Source organism: Schistocerca americana, chromosome 5 (genome assembly GCF_021461395.2).
Source record: "Schistocerca americana isolate TAMUIC-IGC-003095 chromosome 5, iqSchAmer2.1, whole genome shotgun sequence".
Lineage (NCBI taxonomy): Eukaryota > Metazoa > Arthropoda > Insecta > Orthoptera > Acrididae > Schistocerca > Schistocerca americana.
In genome coordinates this window covers 475,186,765-475,207,144 of record NC_060123.1, presented here as the reverse complement: position 1 = coordinate 475,207,144, position 20,380 = coordinate 475,186,765, and the positions used below count along the sequence as shown (strand labels likewise).

General features: G+C 40.8%; 1 protein-coding gene across 1 annotated transcript in view; it reads left to right on the top strand.

Annotated features, from left to right (window-relative positions):
* The window catches only part of LOC124615369 (ADAMTS-like protein 4), a 732,241-nt gene that overhangs the window by 668,642 nt on the left and 43,219 nt on the right, over positions 1 to 20,380 (top strand). The window contains exons 9-10 of the mRNA XM_047143191.1: positions 11,517 to 11,705; positions 13,811 to 13,969. Coding sequence (XP_046999147.1) covers positions 11,517 to 11,705; positions 13,811 to 13,969 — 348 coding nt within the window. The remainder of the gene's footprint in view (positions 1 to 11,516; positions 11,706 to 13,810; positions 13,970 to 20,380) is intronic.

The following is a 20,380-nucleotide window of genomic DNA, read 5'->3' as shown; positions in this document are numbered from 1 at the left end:
AATAGCATATATCGGACATAAACAAAAACATAGACGAATAAATGTATTTACAAGCATGCTCCTACCGTTTTTTCGTGTAACTGTGGAGTACTTATGGCCTGACCCGAACGACAATAACCGGCCACTTTGACTTCCAATAACTTACGTACTATTCAAGTTACATGCCTGTAATTCATACCAATTTAGGTTTACGCTAATAGCTTTCTAAAGACAGGCGATAGACAAAATCGGATGAAGCGCTTATATTTTGAAAATTTGTTGCTGGGTGTTACTTGTGTAATTTACCGTGAGATACTAAACATTAAACTAATAAAGATATTGAAAATCTGATTGCACCATCAGAATCGTCGTGCAGATAATAGTGATGTACATGTTTCTTTTTGAGTTATCATGATTCATTTGGCTATTATTAATTTCTATACGAATGATGAACGGAGAAAATATAAAAATGCAGTAAATGAAGTAGGCAAAAAGGAATACAAACGTCTCAAAAATGATATCGACAGGAAGTGCAAAATGGCTAAGCAGGGATGGCTAGAGGACAAATGTAAGGAAGTAGAGGCTTGTCTCACTAGGGGTAAGATAGATACTGCCTACAGGAAAATTAGAGAGACCATTGGAGAGAGGAGAACCACTTTTATGAATATCAAGAGCTCAGATGGCAACCCAGTTCTAAGCAAAGAAGGGAAGGCAGAAAGGTGGAAGGAGTATATAGAGGGTTTATACAAGGGCGATGTACTTGAGGACAATATTATGGAAATGGAAGAGGATGTAGATGAAGACGAAATGGGAGATAAGATACTGCGTGAAGAGTTTGACAGAGCACTGAAAGACCTGAGTCGAAACAAGGCCCCCGGAGTAGACAACATTCCATTAGAACTACTGATGGCCTCGGGAGAGCCAGTCATGACAAAACTCTACCATCTGGTGAGCAAGATGTATGAGACAGGCGAAATACCCTCAGACTTCAAGAAGAATATAATAATTCCAATCCCAAAGAAAGCAGGTGTTGACAGATGTAAAAACTACCGAACTATCAGTTTAATAAGTCACAGCTGCAAAATACTAACGCGAATTCTTTACAGACGAATGGAAAAACTGGTAGAAGCGGACCTCGGGGAAGATCAGTTTGGATTCCGTAGAAATGTTGGAACACGTGAGGCAATACTAACCTTACGACTTATCTTAGAAGAAAGATTAAGAAAAGGCAAACCTACGTTTCTAGCATTTGTAGACTTAGAGAAAGCTTTTGACAATGTTGACTGGAATACTCTCTTTCAAATTCTGAAGGTAGCAGGGGTAAAATACAGGGAGCGAAAGGCTATTTACAATTTGTACAGAAACCAGATGGCAGTTATAAGAGTCGAGGGGCATGAAAGGGAAGCAGTGGTTGGGAAAGGAGTGAGACAGGGTTGTAGCCTATCCCCGATGTTATTCAATCTGTATATTGAGCAAGCAGTAAAGGAAACAAAAGAAAAATTCGGAGTAGGTATTAAAATTCATGGAGAAGAAGTAAAAACTTTGAGGTTCGCCGATGACATTGTAATTCTGTCAGAGACAGCAAAGGACTTGGAAGAGCTGTTGAACAGAATGGACAGTGTCTTGAAAGGAGGATATAAGATGAACATCAACAAAAGCAAAACGAGGATAATGGAATGTAGTCAAATTAAATCAGGTGATGCTGAGGGAATTAGATTAGGAAATGAGACACTTAAAGTAGTAAAGGAGTTTTGCTATTTAGGGAGTAAAATAACTGATGATGGTCGAAGTAGAGAGGATATAAAATGTAGGCTGGCAATGGCAAGGAAATCGTTTCTGAAGAAGAGAAATTTGTTAACATCGAGTATAGATTTAAGTGTCAGGAAGTCGTTTCTGAAAGTATTTGTATGGAGTGTAGCCATGTATGGAAGTGAAACATGGACGATAACTAGTTTGGACAAGAAGAGAATAGAAGCTTTCGAAATGTGGTGCTACAGAAGAATGCTGAAGATTAGATGGGTAAATCACGTAACTAATGAGGAGGTATTGAATAGAATTGGGGAGAAGTTTGTGGCACAACTTGACTAGAAGAAGGGATCGGTTGGTAGGACATGTTTTGAGGCATCAAGGGATCACAAATTTAGCATTGGAGGGCACCGTGGAGGGTAAAAATCGTAGAGGGAGACCAAGAGATGAATACACTAACCAGATTCAGAAGGATGTAGTTTGCAGTAGGTACTGGGAGATGAAGAAGCTTGCACAGGATAGAGTAGCATGGAGAGCTGCATCAAACCAGTCTCAGGACTGAAGACCACAACAACAACAACAATATACGAACTGTGAAATGTCTGCCATTTAAGGTTTCACAAAGTCCGCCATCTTTGGCACTTCCGGCATAGACATCTTCTTTATCGACACAAAGTACTGTCCTTGTCACAGCGGAATCCCCAGCCACGCGGCTAGACCACACGCTGGGGCTACCCCCCTCGTCCAGCTGACGTTCGCCACATGTTTGCTGCCGGGCCCCTACTGGCCGAGCGGCCCGTACGGCCACGCCAACTTAGAATATTTTCCTGGCGCCACAATTCGCCCGTTACCTCACAAGCTGGACCACAGTGGGTTGTTCAATTAACTATCGCATCTGATACAATACAGTCTCCAGTACTATTACAGTTACTCTTATTATCAATAATATGTTGGCAACAGGATTTAATCGTTTTCAGTTCATTTATTTGAATCTTTTTCACTTTGAATAAGAAGGCAGTTCTTAGAAATGGTTCAAATGGCTCTGAACACTATGGGACTTAACATCTGAAGTCATCAGTCCCCTAGACTTAGAACTACTTAAACCTACGGCAGGATTCGAATATGCGACCGCAGCGTCGCGCGGTTCCAGACAGAAGCGCCTAGAACCGCTCGGCCATACCGGCCGGCGCAGTTCTTAGAAGTGTATCCGTTTAGTTAAAAATACTGAAGAAATCTCTATCGCACAACTATTGAGAGAAGAATGATTAAAAGACGGAGAGTTAAAAGACTAGGTTCGGAAGGTTCCAACAGATAAAAGTGCGAAGAGGTTTTTGTCAACTTCTTCTTAACTGCAAGTATCTGGGACTGAAAGACTATTCTAAATCCGACAAGCACATGAAAGGGGCTAAACGATTTTCTTGTGCTAGACACTCTAAATTGAATTTTCAGCCTAAAGTTCTATCAGTCACAATAGCTAGGGCCGAGACCAGAATGTCATTATTTGTGAGTATTCATTTGCTACACAGTGTGTTGATCACCCTATCGACTGAGCAACCCTTGTTTCCAAACAAGTGATCTGAAAATAACATCGCATTCAGTGTTTTTGGAATTCTTAGAGATGGACTCAGTGAAGCAAAAACAACTATCGAAAATGCGGAAGCTATATTAACTGACGTTGAACTGAATTTGCAGAAGATGTGTGGTATCACACAGATAACGCATTTGTTATGGTTGGCAAAGACAACGGAGTTTACGCCCTCCTCAAGCGAGAAATTCCACACTTAATCCACATACAATTTTCTTGCCACTCCATCCAGATGCCTTTCACATTCCTATTAAGGACATCAGCCCATTGGAAATTCTTTTTTTCAGAAACCCGTAATTGGTTTCACCTCTTCTCGGGAAGGAAAAATCGTATAACGGTCTATGCAAAACACTTTAAGATGAATATCCCTTGGGGATACTAACAATCACAGGAGCACTATATATCGCAGTTGAGCCCGTCTGTGAACGTGTACTTAGTCAGTGGGAGGCTGTAACACAGTACTTCGGGAAATCCTCACTGAATGAAAATTGCTATACCCATCAAGACACTACGTAAAATGAATAAAAGCAGTAACAACAAATTGTTTGTCATATTTCTACGACCATTCCTGCGAGAGAGCAAAGCAGTTCATAGGCGCTCCGATCTATATATGCTGACCCAACCAAGCTGCTACAAGATTTCACTATTTTAATCAGAACAGTTGTGCAAATGACAATCGTAAACAGGTGTCAAGAGCATCTGCCTTTTGTAAATGTTAAGAATTTCCTTCACCCCAAACCACATTTGGGTTCCGTTTTTGAGAATTAAATAGGAATTTTGCATACCATAAGGACTGTGGATACTATAATCGGAATTCAGAAATTTTGCATTAATTTTATTGTACGCATTGTCCAGTCTCCCAAAGAATGCTGAAGTACTACGCAATGTATCATCTACAGCACCAGAAAACTGTTTAAGAAGAGAAAAAGGACACTGTCACACAATTAGCTATCACACAGGCCATCCTGTCCGACGCAAAACTCGAGTGGCAGAAAATCAACCTTGTGGAGTGGGAGAATGTGACAGACACGATTGGAATTTGGTCTGAAGTATCAAAATATGAGTCTTTTAGTGAACTCTGCAGCTTGGCTGAGATATGTGTAGTGCTGCCTTGGTCAAATGCAGAAGCTGAGAGGTGGTTTAGTGGAAGGCACATTGTCTGAAGTTCGTATAGGAACAGGATGGGGAACGCCCTGCTCAGTTATATTCTGAGGGCTCCTGCTAGCCTTCGGAGCCTCGGAATGTGCTGTCACACTTCCAGTTTGAAGACATTTACAGCTGTTGCGACCAGCGACATAACAATCGCCTTCCAGTTGAACTTAACAATGGATCAAACGCTGCACTAGCAACAGGGACTTGTCTCCCGTTTTCAAATAACACGCAGTTACTGTGTGTTCCGACAGCACAAGATGACATACACCTTATACTGTACACAGTGCTGTGTAAGATTACTTGTTCGCCTGTAATTATGATTCATGTTCCACTGAGTGGATAAGACTTTAAATATGTAGGTATTACAAAAAAAATAAAAAACAATAAAAGGCATGAGGCAACACTACTTCAAAAGGATTAGTATCAGATAAACAGCAGAAGTAAGCTACTAAATGGGCTTTTGGTTTTATCCTTCTTTCATTTTGGCTCGCGCAGTATGACCGAGTAATGGAGTATACCACTTTTAATTGGTTTACATATTCCCTCGTATGAAATTAATTATTGGTCTTAGAACCGCTCCTTAAATAGGTTATTACAATAACATTCTCCATTCGTTTGTGTGTGCTTCTGTTAATTGGGGTTCAGTACTCTTACACAGATTGTTAATCAAAGACAGATAACTCAAAACTACTAATTCCTAATGTTCGTCCTGCTTTACATTAAGGAGAAACGTCAGAAAACAGACCACCATTTAGACTCTGATTATCTGTGGCTAACATATTCTCAGCCGAGCTCAGGCCCAAAATTGTTGCTTGACACATCAAATTTTGCGGATTTCATTCCTACCCGTGATGGAAGGCGAGCAGCACAGGAGATACTACCGTTGCTACAACGCTTTCACGTTATTGGTATTATTAGATAGTAAGCAATGGGGAGACGCTAAACACTAGCACCTCGAAGACTATCGACGTCTACCGATTTAACCCTAGAACGTTCGGGCTAGGTCTGTGAGACCCACTGGTTTTTGTTTCACTGAACTTACATTCTTATTGTTGCTGATTTGACTCTAGCGCCCTGCTACCTTCCTGAAACATCCCAGAGAAAGCATTATTGTCGTGAATAAGGTTTTTCTTTGTTTAGTCATTGTTTGGCAGTCTTTCAAAAAGCGCTCGGGTCTGTCAGACCCAGCCCGACCGTTTACGTAATTAATTTCTGCCGGTGCAACCCAATTTTTATTTAGGTGTATCATTGAGTAACTAGTTATTTTGTGAACTATATGTGATGTCCAAACACCGAATTATCATTGTCAGTAGTTTGCAAGAGAAAGTCTTTCTTACAGCGAAATTTGCAGAATTTTGTATGATGATCAGACTGAAGCAGACGATTCTGATGCGGACCCAGACTTACAAATAGTTACCATGACAGCAATAGTGAAATAAGTGGTGATGAAGTCATCTGCCGACACTGATGTACCTGCTATTGCTGATTCAAGTACAGCTCTTCTAACTGACTCAGGTACGTCACCTATACACTATTACAAAGGAAGGAATGAAGCAAGTAAATGGCGAAAAACTTGTTTCCCACAAAACGTTCGAACAAGACGTCACAACATACACTCCTGGAAATGGAAAAAAGAACACATTGACACCGGTGTGTCAGACCCACCATACTTGCTCCGGACACTGCGAGAGGGCTGTACAAGCAATGATCACACGCACGGCACAGCGGACACACCAGGAACCGCGGTGTTGGCCGTCGAATGGCGCTAGCTGCGCAGCATTTGTGCACCGCCGCCGTCAGTGTCAGCCAGTTTGCCGTGGCATACGGAGCTCCATCGCAGTCTTTAACACTGGTAGCATGCCGCGACAGCGTGGACGTGAACCGTATGTGCAGTTGACGGACTTTGAGCGAGGGCGTATAGTGGGCATGCGGGAGGCCGGGTGGACGTACCGCCGAATTGCTCAACACGTGGGGCGTGAGGTCTCCACAGTACATCGATGTTGTCGCCAGTGGTCGGCGGAAGGTGCACGTGCCCGTCGACTTGGGACCGGACCGCAGCGACGCACGGATGCACGCCAAGACCGTACAGTGCCGTAGGGGACCGCACCGCACCGCCACTTCCCAGCAAATTAGGGACACTGTTGCTCCTGGGGTATCGGCGAGGACCATTCGCAACCGTCTCCATGAAGCTGGGCTACGGTCCCGCACACCGTTAAGCCGTCTTCCGCTCACGCCCCAACATCGTGCAGCCCGTCTCCAGTGGTGTCGCGACAGGCGTGAATGGAGGGACGAATGGAGACGTGTCGTCTTCAGCGATGAGAGTCGCTTCTGCCTTGGTGCCAATGATGGTCGTATGCGTGTTTGGCGCCGTGCAGGTGAGCGCCACAATCAGGACTGCATACGACCGAGGCACACAGGGGCAACACCCGGCATCATGGTGTGGGGAGCGATCTCCTACACTGGCCGTACACCACTGGTGATCGTCGAGCGGACACTGAATAGTGCACGGTACATCCAAACCACCATCGAACCCATCGTTCGACCATTCCTAGACCGGCAAGGGAACTTGCTGTTCCAACAGGACAATGCACGTCCGCATGTATCCCGTGCCACCCAACGTGCTCTAGATGGTGTAAGTCAACTACCCTGGCCAGCAAGATCTCCGGATCTGTCCCCCATTGAGCATGTTTGGGACTGGATGAAGCGTCGTCTCACGCGGTCTGCACGTCCAGCACGAACGCTGGTCCAACTGAGGCGCCAGGTGGAAACGGCATGGCAAGCCGTTCCACAGGACTACATCCAGCATCTCTACGATCGTCTCCATGGGAGAATAGCAGCCTGCATTGCTGCGAAAGGTGGATATACACTGTACTAGTGCCGACATTGTGCATGCTCTGTTGCCTGTGTCTATGTGCCTGTGGTTCTGTCAGTGTGATCATGTGATGTATCCGACCCCAGGAATGTGTCAATAAAGTTTCCCCTTCCTGGGACAATGAATTCACGGTGTTCTTATTTCAATTTCCAGGAGTGTAGTTACAATGCATTTGCCTGGGTATTTGAGCTGCGATGGATGTACATTCACCGCTAGAATCAGGGCAGTTACTTTTTTACCAATGCATTGATTGATACAGTTCTTGAATCAACAAATATATATATTGATTCAGTTCAAAACAATTATGCAAGTGACCCGAACATGGCTAGGCCTACCAGTTATTCCCTGCAACAGTCTTTCTTGTAAATCTCATAACTGTTTATTTTTCGTAGTTGCGTTCTTGGTCTTGCGTATGCTGACGAGCCCATAACACACACCAACACAGCTTTAGTCTGCCCCGTTATGCTTTCTAATTCGGTCTACAATACTGAAACGAGGAGCCAGTTAGCTCTGGTAAGCTGATTTGGCAACACTGATACTGTACCTTGCACACAGTGCGCAACAGTTGAGCATTGGTAAGGGAGAGACAACTGATTACGAAATTTTCCCTTACTGCTGGGCTCCCTCGTTTTAACCCTAGAACGGCGGGCGAAAAATAATGTCAAGAACGGTCGGGCTGGATCTGTGGGACCCAATAAATAAATCACTTGTAACAAATGACAAACAGTATGTTTAGATCAAATGTCGAATTTTTATTTTGATTAGGTACTACTAAATGCTATAGTGGCATTAGTTCAGCTTTAAAAAAAAACTGAAACATATACATCTTTGTAGTACTAAATGTCAGTAAACTGAAAATACAAGTAAATTTGACTGAAATAAGAATATAAATGAGAGTAAGTTGTAGAAATAAGAAGCAAAAATGATGAACTTTCGTTGTATAAATGGAAATCATGAATTTGAAGAATAGTTCATGAAATATCGTCCTCTAAACTTATCACTTTTCAAAACGGTCGCCGCAAACCATTTCTGCATGCGCCAACCATAACCACAATTTGCAAACTTAGCAAAAGTATTTAGTTTTGCTGTCCTTGCATTTGTAGCATCTTCCCCTTTTCCCTGGTTGTGGATCTTCGACTATTCTTTGTTCTTCGGTACTGGAGAGGTTACAGGCAAGCCTGCGAATATCGCGCGGGAGGTTTGGTTGGGTTGCGCGCATTGTCAAATATAGTGTTATGAGAGACTTTCCTAGTGTTCTGTGATATTCTCGTCTAACTGATGCATTTTTGTTGGCTTTGAACACAATGTAGCCATTGAGAGCTGCAATGTTCAACAACTGAAAAAAGAGACTCAAGAGGCCACCGTCTTGTCCCTCTAGCTACAGTATATTCACCACACATAGCATCAACGACGTCTACGCCGCCCTTAGTTTTGTTGTAGTACGTTATTATACTTGGTTTCTTCTTTCCACCGCTGTCACTGTCAATTTCATCATCATGGTGCATTGACGACATAAGGAGTACTGATTTGTTCCGTTTTGGTACTTATGAAAGTAATGTGACATCTACCTGAAATCCAAACATACTTGAGTACTCTTCTTTAGACTTTTTGGATAAGAAGTCAAACGGAATTTCAGACTTATTTTTTTAACGTACCAACAACAGTAATATTCTTTTCTTGTAATAGTTTTTGATGATTGGGTAAGAGGTAAACCAATTGTCTATCGTCAGATTTCTTCCAGACCCTTTTACTGGGTTTACAAGACGGAAAACAACATCATCTGGCTTATTACTGACTTTGTACGGCCCTTGGGGTTGTGCACCTGCATAAACTTCCAAATGTTTTACGTAATACGTTTTAGAACAAGCCAGGATGAAGACCTTGATCCCATACTTGGCAGGTTTATTTGGGATATACATCCTGAACCTGCACCTGCCTCTGTATGGAACGAGCATTTCTTCCAAAGTAACGTTTTCTGACGGAGCAAAATATGCATTGCAGTTGGAGACAAACATATCAAGAATGGTTCTTATGGCAACAAGATTATCTTGTTCATTTCTTTCTTCCCTTGTATGGATGCTTCAAACCTGATACAACGAGTCAAAAATCAGATTCTCTTCACTGACATACTTGCACGAAAGATTTCTATTCCTGTCCCATCTGTATTCCAAAAGTCTTCAATATTCATTTTACCGCCATGCAATGTTCCAGCTAAGTAAAGTAGGCCAAAATATGCCTTCAGTTATTCCCTGAAGTGTTTTACACCGAATTACATAATAGTAAAGAACTCGAATACGAAAAAAAAGAAATCTATCAGAATAATAGCAGCGTTGATTACATTTTGGTATGTCTGTGTATACAATTTGATCAAATTGTTGTTCACACAGTTGGGAGTTACCTAACAATATCTACATTACTGGATTTTCGTATACGTACCGCCTCCCCTTAAATGCCTTACACATACAATTATTGCAAAAATAAAACTGCATAATAATAAACCTCGTTTTGTTTCGGCTTTATTTGATCTTTTTTGCACACGCACCTAGTTTATTTCATTTTGGATAGTTGGTGACACTGTAGAGTATCTGTTCAGGTTACCGCACCTACTTAAAAATGCAGGTCAGTACTCAGTGTGACCATTTCTAAGGAATGAAGTAGGGAGGATATACTGACTGCTACTGTAAAGTAGTAGTGCGGACTGAGTATGCCTCAACTCAACACATAAGAGAGACTAAAAACTACACGCAGCGCCAAGCATCTCTGAAGACGGAAGTACGCGCAAAATAAAATAGTTGACACTCGGCGCGCTTGATGATGGGAGCGACTGTACATGGGAAATGCTTTTGCTGTCGCTCCCATCAGCCGAGTGTCTATTTTGTTTGCGCGTACAATACCTGCACGGAGACAACAAATGCTTGAAAAGTATCCGTGGGATGAAAATTGAAGCCAGACACGTTGGGCGAGATACAAATGGTGTTTCGCTGCAAGGGATCGGTGATCTTCAGTGACTTGTTACAGAATAGTTGCATTCTGTGTAATTTCTTACCTCAGTTGCCTTTGCATCTAAATTGAGCAGTAAATTACGGCACAACAACGTAAATGGCGACAGTGTGTGCTGTGTGCCTATTTAGAAACCAAGTTGTTGCATTCACTCGTGGTATTCGTTGTTGACACCAGTAACGCCCACTTTACTCTTCGCTCTAAGGCTTGCATTCACAGCTGCACTTATCCGTCTCGGGTTTCTTTCTCCGGCAGTGTTAATTGTACGTTAACAGTGGTACACACCAATACGGATAGGTTTAATGACGGAGTTAGCCGATATGCACCTCATGATTGAGTGCACTGAATGCAATGACAGCGACGATATGCTGAGCTGTTCCCACGGCGACGGCAGCCAGTCACAATACTGAGGATTGTTGAGTTGCTCTGTTTTTGTTGTACGTTTAGGTTAATGCATATCGCAGGCTTCTTCAGTGTTGTAAAGGTATTTTTACAGAGACAGAGGTAAGTGGTCTTACAAACCGAATAAATAATAATTACGTGATTGGTCCAAAACGAGCGATAGGTCCAAAACGAGCCAGGGGACAACACGCCCCTTATACCAGAATACTCAGAAAATATCCCTGAACCACCACCAAAACTTTGTCGTTGGTGGTCTAGTTCGGCCTGTATATTTCAACAGTATGCATATCAGATTCTCTGTATTCATTAATGTGCGAGCGCCATGACTTAGCATCTGGAGAAAAAAATCCAACTAGCTCGAAATTGTTGTCGAATTCCACAGTTGAGAACCGTGAAGAGGTCATGGAAAATTCTTACCATTCTCATTTGTATCTTTCTGTATTCCATTGCCTTCCCGTTTTATGAGTATGTGTTTAAGCTCAATACAGTATAGAGTTTTTTCTGCTTTGAATTCATATGTACAAACCGCAATAATGTCGGTAGATGTGAATAAATAGTATCCAAACCTTCTACTTTTAATGCGTAACGTTGCAGTATGTTTTAGCTACAACTGTACACACACTTTTCCATATCTCTCACACACAAATAATATTGTTCAGTAGCATGTATCTGCAACTTCAAAAGGCGTCTTTACTCAATATCAGTGCCTATGTGCTTTTAACTAATGTGACAGGATTGTTACTAAATAAATTCTCACTACTGCCCTGTATTCCCTTATAGTGCTCAGCCCCATGCGGCCAGGGCAATCGTTCGAGAGCCGTGATGTGCCAGGGCCCTTACGGGCAGAGTGGCGAGGAGGAGTGCCCTCAGAGTGACCGCCCTGCAGATGAGGAGCCCTGCAACATGGGGCCCTGTCCCGAGACCAGGAGTCTCAAGCACTCCTGGCTTTACACTGAGTGGAGCCAACAGGTAACAGACCATTTGACATGTACCTCTCTGCAACTGCACGCAGTGTTTGACTTTGGAACTGGCCCCAGGTAATGTGATTGTTATTTGAAGACTGTATGGAAGCTCTCTGCTACTGAGGCTCTCAACAAAAGCAAAAAAACTTCATATGGACATAAGCCTTGTTTTGAATAGTTTACAAGATAGAACACATTTAATGTACATTGTTATTTATTTTATCTTTTATTCAGTACATTGTTAGGTTTACATATGTACAGCAGGTAGTAAACATTACAATATGAACTTTCCAAAGTAGCAATTGAAAAATATATATTTTTAACACATTCACCTCTAAATATTATTCTACACATCACATTACAGTTGTTGTACATTTCAAGTAAATGTTCAAATACCTTATCATCAACTTCAATGAATTTGTGCATTTTTGGGACAACATGTTGTGTTGCCTATACTGAGTGCTTCTGCATATTCCCTGACAAGGGCAGCAGCATTCATGAAGCAATGAAGCAGTTCATCTTGCGTATTCACCTCAGATTTCATCCAATCCATTAAAAAAATAATAAAAATAAAAAAAAACAAAAGAAATCTTATAGCTTAAGGCCTGGCGATCTCAGTGGGCAGTTACTTGTACTTGCGGAAAAAAATCACATAGGGAGTGCCACAGAGTTCAATCTTGCGTCCAACCCAGTTCCTCATAAATATGCTGTCTCAGAAAATGTTCGGAAAACGGAATATGTCCATATGAAGTCTCTTCTTTCTTCAAATGAGTGTTCCTGTCATATCCCTGAATACTGACCATTGCACATGGGACGCCCTGTATACCAGTGTGTGTGCATGTGTGTGCGTGTGTGTGTGTGTGTGTGTGCGTGTGTGTGTGTGTCCAAAACAAGAAAAAAAAGGTCATGCAAGCATATGTTTGGAAATAATTCTCTTTTTCATTTATCACGACATGTGGCACGTTAGGTGCAATAGCCAGCTAACAGCAACTTGTAAGTACCCAGTGCCATCCACTTTTGTGTTGGGTGAATATGTAGATATCTTCAGTTCATGGAAAACATTTAAAATGTACCAACTTGACTGGTGAGGAAATGTTGTATCATTTCAAAGGTCCTCAGATGTTGTTGAAAGATTTTGCAGGTTTACATGTTGCTAAAGCACATGGGCGTATGCTGCTACAAGTGTGGCAATTGTCTTCTCTTTCTAAAACCATTCATTCATCCATCATGTTGCGTAGATTCCATCAAGAAGAGAACCTTCAGGGATGCGGAGCAAGTCAAGGTATGCACTAACACAAAATAAAGATATCATAGAAACTTAATGTGTTTACAATATTACCAGTAACTTACCACTGTACTGCTTAATGCTAATTGTACTAAAACCGTCTAAATTTGATTGAGTAGAGAAATGAGAAATTTTCTACTTTAAAAAAGGCTGCCAGCAGCAGATGCACAGCAGCTGTATAATGCAATAAAACTGTGGATGCAGCAAACCTTTCACGTTTTAGCAGGTTTGTTACTAATTTACTCAATTAAATTTAGATGGCATAGGTGTGAATAGCATGAAACAGTTTAGTGATCATTGTTGTTGATATAGAATACATATGAAGTTTCTATGATGTCTGCGTCTCATATATGTATATCTTGACTCGTTGCACACCCTGAAGATTATCCTTCTATGCATATACTGCTTACTGAGAAGTAAGGACTTAATAGCATGCGTTGAACTCACAAGACTAAGAGCAAGCAGGCTGCAGACTAGACTGTCTTTTTCTCTAACTGAAGTTCAGTCCACTGTATGTTGGCTTTGGGTTGTGATATAATTATGTAATGTAGATGCTGTATTTCGTGGTTAACAGGTTATAAATTGTATGCGACAATAAACTGCTGGCAAGTGGCACATGGGAGAAAAATTCTGTTACTATCTTGTCTGCCCAGGATTGCAAATATAAATATGTAGTACTTGTTTTTGTAAATGAAAAGTACATTTTGCTGACGTCCAGCAACTTATTTCTCCAGAGGTAATCATGAATTTTAAAATTGCAAAGTGTATGGTATTCTAAGAGAGTAAGAGTCTGCGGTATAAGTACAGATTGTTTGCTTTCATCACAGTGCTCCCAGGAGTGCGGGACAGGTATCCAGACGAGGCGGGTCATCTGCTCCGAAGGCCGTGATGCAGCTTGTGATGCTAGCTCCCGGCCCGAGGACCGGCGCGCCTGCTCCAGCCAGCGCCATTGTGCTGGCCAGTGGTTTGCAGGACCCTGGGGACAGGTGAGCAGTGCCATATCTCCTAGTAATGCTCACATCACTCTGTCACACCCACACATTCAAGTAGTCATGGAAGAGAGAGGTGAGATGTTCTGTAAATCCTCTTACACTCTTATATCTAAAAATTCATCCAATGAGTAGGAGTTGTCATCTAGAAATTCTTTTAATTTATTTTTAAATGTTAGTTGGCTATCTGTCAGGCTTTTGATGCTGTTTGGTAGGTGACCAAAGACTTTTGTGGCAGCATAATTTACCCCTTTCTGTGCCAAAAATCAGATTTAACCCCGCATAGTGAAGATCATCCTTTCTCCTGGTGTTATAGCTATGCACACTGCTATTACTTTTGAACTGGGTTGGATTATTAACAACAAATTTCATAAGTGAATATATATACTGTGAGGATCCCTAGATTCTTAAATAGAAGTCTGCAGGATGACCATGGGTGGGCTCCAGCAATTATTCTGATTACACGTTTTTGAGCAATGAATACTTTTCTACTCAATGATGAATTACCCCAGAATATGATGCCATACGAAAGCAGTGAATGAAAGTAGGCATAGTAAGCTAATTTACTGAGATTCTTATCACCAAAATTTGCAATAACCCTAATAGCATACGTAGCTGAACTCAGACGTTTCAGCAGACCATCAATGTGTTGCTTCCAGTTTAACCTCTCATCAATGGACACACCTAAAAATTTTGAAGATTCTACCTTAGCTACAGACTTCTGTTCAAAGTCTATATTTATTACTGGAGTTGTGCCATTTACTGTACGTAACTGTATATACTGTGTTTTATCAAAATTTAAAGAGAGTCCGTTTGCTGAGAACCACTTAATAATTTTGTGAAAAACATCATTTACAATTACATCACTTAGTTCTTGGTTTTTGGATGTTATTACTATACTTGTATCATCAGCAAGCAATACGACCTACCTGAAAACACAATGTTATTTGTTATTGTGTCCATTGAACAGGCTGTAGTCCTTCAGTCAAAGAATTCCACTTTCTTTTTCCAAGATGCAATCTCTAAATTTATTCAGTAAGAAAGATGAATGGATTTCACATTTAAGTACGTTTGCCACAATAATTTGTGAGAAAGGAGAGAAGCATTAGAATCTGAAACACAGAGAATGTATTCAGTAACTGATACAGGTTATGAAACGTAGGAAGGTTTTGCATAGTATGAAAGAACAATTTTGTACTTGTTAATTCCACATTTTTTTGTGTCAGTAATATAACGTATGTTTTCATGATTATAGCTAAGCTGATTATTTCTCCTTGAAATAGTCAATTTATCTAAGTACTTTAAAACACACATCATGTTTTGTTTCAGTTTTTGGTTTGAATAGTTTTATTTTAAATTCATTTTAATTGTTTGTTTGAAACATACCATTTAGAGAATAGTGTACAAAATTACTTGTGTGCTACATTTATGTAGGGGATAAATATGACTATACCTGTCCTGTTATCCGTGTTTACCACTACAAACAGCACCTCACATGCATGCAGCATCTCATCATTCCACTAATATTCTGTTATTTGTGAAGAGCAAGATTTAAATCTCTGTATTGCCTCTCTGATCAATTTTGCAGTGGGTTCCTGGATCACTTCAGGCCTGTGCTGGGAATTTTTATTCAACAAAAGTGTGGCCTATTCCTTTTCCTGTCCTTGTTAAATCCACACTATGTTCCATTTCCAGTGACCACATTGTCAGCAATGTTTAAACACTAAAAGTCAGTAAAATCTTTATCGTCATGTGATGCTACCTTTAACAAGACAATAGATTTTGTTTACATTTCAAAATTCCAGTTTGACCCTCCTGATACACAGCTGCTGAACTTGAACAAGTTCTTAAAACAATACAATGAGAAATGGCTGAAATACAGACATGGAGGCTGCTTCAGAATGAAACATTCATTCTGCAGAGGAGTTTGTGAAATGTGTTTTACTACCAGATTGGTCTTGAAGACGGATCATCACTTCTAGATAAATAGAAGGAAAGTCCTGGCCAACTGAAGCTTGGAGTTAGAATGTGGTGCATAGTTTTGGCATCGAGGTCAGGTCATTGGCACACGATATAATGAACAAGACATCTATCGCTTACTTGACAGCCAAATTCCAAAGATAAAATGTTGCCATTTTGGATCCAGTTAAATAACAAATTAAAGTTGAGCCAACACTTCATTAAACTAATTAAGAAGTCCAGTTTAACACATTTTACCCTAAGAAGCATCTCTCTGTTGCACTAAATGTGTGTGTCAACTTTTTTTCATATTTTCAATTCTTGTTACTTATGGAATTATTTTTAGCAGGGGTGGTTGTGGTGGTGGTTAGTGTTTAACGTCCCGTCGACAACGAGGTCATTAGACATGGAGCGCAAGCTCGGGTTAGGGAAGGATTGGGAAAGAAATCGGCCGTGCCCTTTCAAAGGAACCATCCTGGCATTTGCCTGAAACGATTTAGGGAAATCACGGAAAACCTAAATCAGGATGGCCGGAGACGGGATTGAACCGTCGTCCTCCCGAATGCGAGTCCAGTGTGCTAACCACTGCGCCACCTTGCTCGGTTTAGCAGTGGTACATCCAAAGTAAGTGAAATGTTTATTTAGCTGAAATGAGCAGTAGGAATGTTGCATAAAGTACGTAATCATACATCTTGCAGAGGCCTTTTTAAAGGCCTTAGGTATTTACACTCATTTCACAATACAGTTACTCCTTCTTTATGGATCTTGTTGCTAACAATAAAAATCAGTTTAAAAAATGTAACTCATTAGCCACTCTCTCTACAAATTATCTGAATATCTGGAGTCAAGGATTGAAAAAATTCTGCTACGTAACACCAAGTGTTTCACTGTTGATACAAATTATGTTTTGTATGATTCACTTGTATTCTATTAACGGTTTGACTTGTTCTACATCCTTAAAATTTTTCCTTCACAGTTCTATATCTAGAGTAATATAAAGGATTGAAATAGATGAAAGAGTTCAGAATGAAATACCATTGGAATATTATTTACAAACATCACCTACAGAACCTGCTTTAAACTTGCTTTCTATGAAAATAAAAGCAATAAGAGGAAAGCCAAGATTTCCTTTCTTCAAACCAAAATTGTCTTCCAGTGCCTATGAATTTATAATTTGCTTAACTTAATATTTATACAAATAATTTAGAAGTAAAGGAGACCACACACTGAATAGCAGAAGTGTTGAGTTGTTGACAGGCACACACAAAAGAGAACGAAAATTTGCTAGCTTTTGGGATAAATCCATTGTCAAGCTAGAGTACACACCTTCCTTTGTCTTCCTTGTTCCTTTCACCCCTTCCTAATCCACATCACCTTCATCTTGGGCCTTCGGTACCCATGCATCACATGCCTAACCCTTGCACCTGCCATCATTTTCTCCCACATTCCTAGTTAGCATACATACTTCCTCCTTCTGAGTTGCTGGCTACCTGCACTCAACCCCCTCTTTCTGCCTCATGCCTCTCTCCCTTTACCCACCCCACATAACATAACCCCCACCCCACCTTAGTCTGCCTGCCGAAATGCAGTCCTGGCATCGTGTCTGACTAGCACAATGTCAGGGCACAAGTGTGTGTGTGTGTGTGTGTGTGTGTGTGTGTGTGTGTGTGTGTGTGTGTTCGTATTTGCAGATGTTCAGTTAAATAGAATGAATAAAAAGTTACTGGTTTACCTGTCACATCAAATTCAGATGATGACTGTCTCCATCATCATTGTCAGGCTTGAATTAGCAAGGCTCCCAGTTTTATTCCCAAAGGACAGCTTATGAATGGCAGGATTACATCGTGACAACAACAAAGAAGTGGCATGTACTGTAGTGGCACCCTCGAATTTCACAGATTTTGTTTGGGCTCTCTTTCCAGCTTGGCTTGCAGCACCATCCCTCACATCAAGAATTCTTCCTCTGTGCTCTTTCTTTATCATGTGCCTGCTTTCATGCATTGTGATGTGCTTATCTGATGTCTCTATTGGAGTTCTTTTCTCATAGACTAATTTCAACTGCTTCCTTGGTCACTGAGTCCCAAAAGGTTGATGTGTGAGCAAGTATTCACACTTTCTCAAGTGAAATATTGTGCTTATCTTACAGGTTGTGCTCTGCCACTGCTGATTTATCCAAATACCTGTATTTCAGGTTATCCCAATGCAGCGTATGGCAACAGTCCATACAGAATGGAACTTCTGCCATACTTGCGAGTGGATCTTTACAGCTTGGCTGTTCTGTGTACAGGAAACAGAAACCTGTATCATAATGGGTATAGCTTTCACCACCCAGCTCCAAAGAGAGCTATGCTGAGCATATTAGTGTACAGTGGGAGGACTGTTTTGGATAAGGATCACCTCAGCTCTGAAATTAACAGCCTTAGGATGACATTCAGAAGGAATGGGTATTCTCTCCATGATATTAAATAAGCACTGTCAAGGAAACCAAGATACAATGTCATTTAAACATGCCAAGAGGACCAACAACTACTGGACCTTCTATCCTGCAGTGTAGCAAGATTGGTGGAGTCCTAAACAGGCAAGCAGTCAGATGAGTCTTTGGATGACCCATAAAAATCAAAGAAATGCTGCAATCAGTTAAGGATAATGCCACCCGGAGATTGCCAGGAATTTATAATATTCCTTGAGTGTGTGGCAAAAATAGTGTGGGACAGTCTATACAGACTGTTGACAATTGGAGCATCAAGCATCACCATCACCTTAAATATGGGTGTTTGTATAAATCAGTGGTGGAACAGCATAGTCTGTTAAATAAGCTCAAGATTTTGCTTGAACAGATAAGAGTATTTGCTCACTTGTTGACCTATAGGGACTCTGTGATAGGGGAAGCAGTTGAAATCAGAGTATGTGAAAACGACTTCAGTAGAGACATGGACTATGCTCTTAGTAACACAAGGAAGCATGCACTTAATAAGGAAGAGCACAGAGGAAGACCTCTTGCACTTAACTGCCTGAAGGGAGGGATAGTGCTACAAGCAATGCTGGATAGAGTGTGCAAACAAAATCTATCGATGTTGAGGACACCACCCCAGAGTGCACCATTTCTGTGTTGTCGTCATGGTAATCCAGCCTACCAGATGGCATCCTTTGGGTATAAAAGTGGGAGCCTCATCAGTTCATCACAGTCAATCTTAGCCCCTGATGATGATGATGATGGAGGCAGTCATCGAAAGTGTGGGATTGTATATGAATTTTATGCAGCAAGTAAACTGAGAACTCTTTATTCAAGAACTTCATTGCAAAAAACTCGGTAGCCCTCCAGAATCAAGTACTTTCTGTAGAAGCTGCACAGATATCTACTCAAATCTTTATCACATTTTTAAAGTAATTAACAGAAAAGCAACTTACTTAAACTGTTCAGAAACGTAAAGCTGCCATGTAACAAAATGTAAAAACATAGTATCATACAATCACAATATCAGTGACTTATCAGCTTACTTGTACAGATACCTGGATGTAGCAGTTTTTAGGGATATGAAGTGGAATAATTATATAGGCTCAGTAATAGTTAAGGAACAGGGCTGAATTCAGTTCATTGGTATGCTATTGGGAAAATGCAGTCCCCAAACAAGATTGCATGCAAAACACTTTTTCAACCCATCATAGATGAGTATGGCATCAACAGCAAAAAGGTCCAACTTGGGATACTGAACATGTACAAAGAACGGCAGCAGTGTAGGTCACATTTATTTGACCCATTAGAGAACTACTTGAAAAATTAAAATCGATTGCTGGGCGAAATATAAATTGTAACCCTTGCTTTTCACAGGCAATGTTCTATGTGAGCTACTCAGGCATGCTGCCTGGCTTGATTCAAAGCTTCAGTCTGCTAATGCATACCTCCTAGTTTAGAAACTGCACAGACTTGGTTGTGTGTCTGGCAGGACTAGTACTCTTGGAATAAAAGACATAGTAAAAGAATGACAAGTTGCATCATTTGAACTGTTTCCAGAACACTGGTCCAAAATACCTCACTTTTTAGGACACTTATAGGAGCTGTATTAAAAATGCACATGCCTCTTCTGTAGTTTCATCACAGTATCTTTTCACTGGCTTTCATGCTCAATTTGCGATTCTCTTCACTATTTACAATTTTTGAGGTTTTCTCTTTTACACATAATACAAAATATATTCAGCTTCCTCTCTAATTAATTATGTACTCATTATCAAACTGGATGATATAGTGTCACAATTTACAAAAAGTAATCAGCTACATAAAAGCCATTTGAGGCAGGAAAATCAATTAAGTACAGTAGATCTACATGTAAACAAGGAAGAAGAAGTTAGGCTTCATTCTGTCCATCCTGACTTCATGACTTTTCTGTGGTGTCATACAAGCGTCTAATACAAGTACCAATGTATTTTATTATATTCCAGTTGATACCTAAT